Source organism: Myotis lucifugus, unplaced genomic scaffold (genome assembly GCF_000147115.1).
Source record: "Myotis lucifugus unplaced genomic scaffold, Myoluc2.0 scaffold_366, whole genome shotgun sequence".
NCBI classification, from domain to species: domain Eukaryota; kingdom Metazoa; phylum Chordata; class Mammalia; order Chiroptera; family Vespertilionidae; genus Myotis; species Myotis lucifugus.
In genome coordinates this window covers 892,710-898,917 of record NW_005871414.1, presented here as the reverse complement: position 1 = coordinate 898,917, position 6,208 = coordinate 892,710, and the positions used below count along the sequence as shown (strand labels likewise).

General features: G+C 57.2%; 1 protein-coding gene across 2 annotated transcripts; it reads left to right on the top strand.

Moving 5' to 3' along the window:
* The first annotated feature begins 2,598 nt into the window (after window positions 1-2,598).
* LOC106699304 lies at window positions 2,599-5,879 on the top strand. Of its 2 annotated transcripts, XM_023765011.1 has the most exons (3): window positions 2,599-2,755; window positions 3,639-4,282; window positions 5,237-5,879. In XM_023765011.1, the coding sequence occupies exons 2-3, from the start codon at window positions 3,799-3,801 to the stop codon at window positions 5,353-5,355; spliced, it is 603 nt and encodes a 200-aa protein (XP_023620779.1). In that variant the 5' UTR covers window positions 2,599-2,755; window positions 3,639-3,798; the 3' UTR covers window positions 5,356-5,879. The 2 variants fall into 2 exon arrangements, with proteins under 2 accessions (XP_023620779.1, XP_014322394.1); XM_014466908.2 differs by having other exon boundaries at window positions 2,599-4,282.
* Window positions 5,880-6,208: the final 329 nt, after the last annotated feature.

Genomic DNA, 6,208 nt, shown 5'->3' with positions numbered 1-6,208 from the left:
GCTACAAGCAACCAGTGCAAGTAGCAGCAGAAAAACCTGGTGCACGAGCTATGGGGGGAAAAAAGAGGAACAACTGTAATAATCTGAACAATAAAGATTAAATTAAAAAAAAAAAAAAAGAAAAACCTGGTGCACGAGAAACGCTCAGAAAGCGCTGGGTCGAAGGCTGCAGGTTCACGTCTGGATCCCAGTCCCAGCTCTGCCGCCAGCTCTGTGCCTCGGTGCCCTCATCCATCAAATGGAAAAATAATGGGACACTTACAGTCTAAGGTTAACCTCTAGAAAGATCCTACCACACAACCACACCCCCACTGGCTGGGCAGACCACTCCCCACCCAGAGCTGCCTGAGTATTAGGGAGACTCAGCTCCCCAAGACAGAGTGGAAGGGATACCCTACGAGGGGTGGGGGCTTGTAGGGCAGCCATTTAGCTGGTGGTTACAAGCACAGGCCCTGCCACGGCCTCCAGCAGATCACTGACCCGCACAGGAGAACAGTGCCTGGTTCTCTCTCCAATAAACTGGGCAGTGGGACCTACTGCGCAGAGTGTTTGAGGATGAAGACAAATGCATGTGAAGAGCTCAGTGTCCATCCTGTACATGGTCAGTTCACAAAATCACAACTATGCATGGAAGGTGCTAGAGGAGTCTCCCCACCCAGAGCTTAAGCCCAGGAGGGGCTGAGGGACAGTGAGGACTGCGTCCTGGAGAGCCAGTGACAGCCCCAGGCTTGGGTTAGGGTGGAGCCTTATCAGTGGGCGGGGTGGACCAATGACAGAAACGCAGCGAGGCGGGCTGTTGGGGGTGTGGCCAGAAAGGTGGGAGGGTGCCCAGCTCCCACCCCAGCCTCCCCCGGTTTCCCAGCTTCAGCGACCCCTTTCCTCAGCACAGGTGGAGGCCAGAGACAGGCCTGGGGCTGACCCCACACCTGCCCAGGGGTTGTTGATGGGTTTTACATGGGTTACTAAAGAAAGTTATCGCGAATAGCATTAACGCTAGGCACTTAGGATTATCTTCATTTTACAAGGGAGTTCGCAGGAGCTCAGAGAGTTTGAGAGGGTTGCCTGACATCACACAGGCAGTAACTACCAAGGCTGTGATAAAACCCGGTGGCCTAGATGTAGGAAGCGGGCATGGAGCCCAGCGCTGCAGGCGGGGGTCTGCACAGGGTGGGGCCCAGAATCCGAAGGCGGCTCTCCCTGCGGGCCTCCGGCTGCCCTTGGGCCCGTTGAAGGCAGCACTTTGGGAGTGCTTCTCTGGTCCCTCCCACTCCCTCCCCTCCTGGGGAGCCTGACCATCCTGCAGGGGAGCCGGTGGTCCCCCGCCTGCTCTGTCTGCTTGTCCGCCAAGTGGGTGGGAGGTCTGCTGCCCGGCGGTCGTTGCCATGGTGACCGCCAGGGGTCGCCTTGGACGCGCAAACTGCGGCACCCAGCGCAGCCCCTGGGGCGGAAGGCGCAAGGTCACCCAAGCCCAGAGGAGGGGACACCCACTGCTGCCCTCTGCGCTCTCGGCACCTGGACTTACCAGCCTGGGGGCGGGGGCGGCCTGGGTCAGGGACGCTTTCTGGAGTTCAGGGATCGGGCCCCGCCCCCGGGTCCTGCCACCGCTCAGCCCCGCAACTACCGACTTCCTCCTTCCCTCCTTCCCCACCACCAGCTGCCACAGAGCTAGGGTGAAGCGCCCTGCCCACCGTGCGCCTTTTTCTAAGCACCTGCCTGTGCCAGGCAACACCCAGAGGTACAGGTCCGGCGTGGAGGCAGGCGGGGCACAGAGGCACAAGCTCCCCAAAGCCGAGACATTTTGTGGTTTTGTTCGCTCGCAGCTCCTGGCACACAGGAGGCCCTCCGTCTGGGAGGAATGGTGCTCACCGCCAGGTTTTTAAAGCCTGGATTAAAGCGGTGTTTGCACAATTCATCAGTGACCACCGTGATGGAGGCCTGCAGACCCAGGTTGTCCCGTTTAACCAGCTGGCGCTCAATTTCCCAAACTTCCTCAGAGCCCTCCTTCTACAGGTGGGAACACCGAGGCCCAGAGGACAGTCCCGGCAGCTGTGTCCTTTCTCGCCTTTCAGAAGGGGGTCCCATCTGTACGTCTTCTCCCACGCTGCCTGGCTCCCTTTCCTGCCTCCCCTTCTACCCACCCAGTGCTGAATCTCTCTCCCCTTCGGGACTGTGAAAGCCTGAGGACAGGTGCCAGACTATTTATTGTCTTCACTAGCTGAGCATAGAGGAGACCCCCAAAAGTTAGTAACCTTTGAAGCCTTAGCAAAGGTCAGGGCTGTGCACCACCCAGTTAATCTAGATACCACCCAGTTAATTTAGGTACTGGTAGCTGAAGCATCATCCCCACCTTAGTTCACTTAATTCCTTAGGTACTCATGTAAATCCTTGTTGATGATTCTGCCTATTTCTGGAAATTGTCTGCTGATGAGCTCATCTGTGTGTCATTGAAATCTCCTTACCTAAGGGCTACGCCAGATCAATAAAAGATTGGAGCAGCCTGAGCATCAGTGGAAGTCCTTCTGGACTTGCCCGCCTGGTCCCCCAACATTTCCAAATTGTCTCTTGTCTCTTTTCTCTCTCATTTGTGTGCGGCTCCTCTTTTCAGATCAAGAACCCTAATCCACGCAGGACGTGGAAGGAAACACACACGACAGACAGGCAGCGTGGGGACTCTGTCCCTCCTCATCTACCTTTAGTGCCTGGCTCTGTGCCTGCCGCAGGCTCAAAAGCAGATGAATGTTTGTGGAATGAATAGGTGAGAGCTCAACCTGCAGAGTGAAAAGGCAAGTGGTACTCACCTCCTCCTCATTGACTCTCACCCTGGAGGGCCCCGGTCAGGGGCAGAGGGTGCTGCGGAGTCCTGGTGGGTCCTCCTCGGCCCCGCCCTGCCTGTGCCCCTCCCATGGTGCTTGCCACACTCCATGGTAGAGTCCGTGTTTGTAATACATGACATGGGTTTTCCCAGAGTGAGCGTTTATGTTGCTGAGCTCAGTTTCCTCATCTGGAAAAGCGAGGTAAGAAGCCTGGTCGTGAGTCGCTGTGAGGATTAAGTGAAATCCCTCAGGAAAACCCCAGCTCAGGGCCTGGGGCAGAGGTACCACCACATACCAACCACATGCCCTGGAGCAGGCCCAGCCTTGCCCTAAGCCTCCATTTCCCCATCTGAAAAGGAGGCTCTGGAAGCCCCGTAATCGAGGGGTGATTTAAAGCGTATGGAGCACGGCTGGTGCCAGGCGGGTACTTGCTGGACAGCCGCCGCTGACACTCATGGAGGGCTGCTCTATGTCAGGCACTGCCCAAGTGGTGATGCACTGGCCTAATGCCATTCCCTCCATGCTGAGGGTCCTTTCCATGATCCTCTACCTGTGTCTAGGAGTTGACACCCAGAGTTGCCATGGCAACCCCCCACCCCCAGCCATGTGTCCAGAGCTTCCTGAGGGAGGACACTAGGCCTCTCTCTGGACCCCCTGGGATGCCTGGTGGATAGTAGGTGTACACTGAGGTCTGCTAAATGGAACAGAGGCAATGGCACCCCATGCATCACCCCAAGACCCCTGAGCCCTGAATCCCTCTGGGGCAAGCACCCTGGGTGGGTTGTGGTGGCTTTGCTCCCTTTTCCAGCTTGGTCTCTCCTGCAGCCTACGAATGGCCCCAGTCCCCGCTGTGCTCAGCCCCTCCTCTCCAGCAGGACCTTAGCAACCCAGCCCTCATTGGCGACACGTATCCTTGGAGACAAGACACCAAGAGTGCAAACACAGGCCAGAGAACTGTGGGCAGAGTGTTTCCAACCTCCCTGCCATGAGGGATCTGTTCACCTTCCAGAACCAAGCCTGCTGGGAGGAGCGCCTCAGGAAGGAGGCTGCCGCCCGAGCCGCCTGGAAGGTCAACTATGGCCACAAGTACCCCAAGGAGAGGTCCCTGCCCAGGAAGCGGCTCCAGCAGGCCCTCCTCCACTCAGCCCCGGGAGTGGGGTCCTTGCCTGCCACCAGCTCCCCTGACAGCAGGACCGGATTGCCAGAGACCCAGGGGGTCAGGGCCCAGCCGCCCGGGACAGTGGGAGTCCAGGAGGCCCAAAGAGCAACTCTGGAGCCCGCAGGCCAGACCAAACGAGGGAGCTTGGAAATGAGGCGGGTGCCCTCGAGCACCCGGCAGCTGCTCTTCCAAGGCCTCTCCCACGACGGCCAAGGCCGGGCCTTGTACCTCCGGGAGCGGAACCGAAAGAAGCCAGCGGAGAAGTTTCGGTATCCCGTCTTATCCTCCTGGGAGTACGGCTGGCACGTGGGTAAGGGCCACCGCCTCTTGCCATTCCAGGCCTTTGCAGGCAGCCTGGCCCCCTCCCCAGCCTCGTGCTTCATCGCCCCTCCCTCACCAGCACGCCCTTCTGGCTCACTCCCTCTGAGCAGGCAGGCACCTTCGCTCTTCCAGGCCTTGGCACATCTGGTGTGTCTGCCTGGAATGTTCCTCCTGCCCCTCCCTCTGCTGGCTAACTTTCCTATGTCACCACCTCTGGGGAGCCTTCTGAGAGTCCCCCAGGCAGCTTTTTGAGTCTGCAAAAGCCCTGGGCCCACTGTGTCACCATTCCTTGAATATGCATCTGGTCTGGTGAGCCCTCTGGGTCCCAGGACTTCATAGGTAACTTTATTAATGTCCTCCCAGCTCCCAGCTTGGGGCTGGTACTCAGTGACATTGGAATGAATGTCAAATGAATGAATATAGCCTGGGGAAGGAGGGCTCCGTTTGGAATCAGGAAGTGTGAGCTCAAGTCCTGGCTATACCACTTCCATTGGGGGGCAGGGGGCGGTAGCTCAGCTTGGGCAGGATCCTGGAGGTGCTCACATGGAGCCCTGGGCCAGGTGGGGTGCCACTAGACTGGGGGAGCAATGTGCTGAGGGGTAAGTGAGTGTGGGGTAGGGATGGGGATAAAATAGGTAACAATTGGAATGGCCTGGGTGCCATCCATCAGGGCACTTCCTGGCACTTGAGCCAAAGCAGGGCCTCCAGGTTGCCATGCTGTGCCAGGCCTGCCCGTTAGTTATTGGTCCTCGGGAGGAGTGGGTCCTCTGGGAGAGGCGGCGGCGGCGGCGGCTGCTAACTGCACAGGGGACTCACTACTCCAACCACCGGAGCAGTGGCAGCAGGGGGTCCCTGCCGGCCTGAGGCCCTTCCCTTCGGGTTGGGCGAGGGCTGGCCGGAGGCGTGGTGCCCCCTGCTCAGCGGGGCCTTTTCTATGTTCCAGGGGATGCGGTGAAGAACACCAGGCTTTCAATATATGCCAAGTGCCAGCCCATCACAGAAATCTTTCACAGCAAATGTGGCGTCTTCCATTTTCCTCGGCGAACAGATCAGCTAATGTGAACTCAGCGGGATTCAGAAGTGGCTTCTTCCTTTGCCCTCGTCCAGCTGGACCCAGCGGAGGGGAGATGCTGCGCCACCCGCCCTCCCTGTGCTGGCAGCCCGTGCCTGCTGGGCACCCCGGGACTCAGGGTGGCCCACCTGCTGCCTCCGTCTGCCCTCGGTGACCGCAGCTCCTCACAGAGCTCCCACCACCATCCCCAGCCTGTGCCACCACCAGGGTCAAACCCGAAACCCAAGTAAGTGCCCTGACCAAAACAAACCCCTTGTGTACAGGCCGACGCTCCAACCAACTGAGCCACGCCGGCCAGGGCGATGGTTTCAGCTTTGTGGACCATCAGGTCAGAACCACAAAACCACTCAGCTCTGCTGTTGTAGTGTAAAAGCAGTGTGGACAGAACATAAACAAGTGAGCATGGATGTGTTCTAATAAAACTTTATTTAAAAAAAACTGGTGGTGGGCTAGATTTGACCATAGTAGTAGTTGGCTGAACCCTAGCTTAAATGAAATATATTATTAAAATTAATTTTACTTGTTTTTTTGTTTATTTTAATGTGACTACTAGAAAATTACAAATTGGCTCACATGGCATCCCTATTTGATCTAAGCACTTTGCAAACTGAGGGATATTTTGTCCCCCAGGGAGAAGCCTGTGTGTGTGTGTGTGTGTGTGTGTGAGAGTGTGTGTGTGAGTGTGTGTGTGCATGTGTGTGTGAGTATGTGAGTGTGTGTGTGAGTGTGCATGTGTGTGTATGTGTGTGTGTGTGAGTGTGCGCGTGTGTGTATGTGTGTGTGTAGGGGTGATGTGTGAACTCCGATGATAACCTAACCAGAGCCTGTGGAGGTGGCTCCATT

What these genes read in the sequence shown, in the direction of transcription:
- LOC106699304 (XM_023765011.1), top strand. Translation starts at nt 3,799, where the DNA reads ATGAGGGATCTGTTCACCTTCCAGAACCAAGCCTGCTGGGAGGAGCGC. An exon ending in GGAGTACGGCTGGCACGTGG is followed by an intron (nt 4,283 to 5,236) that starts GTAAGGGCCACC and finishes TCTATGTTCCAG; the next exon opens with GGGATGCGGTGAAGAACACC.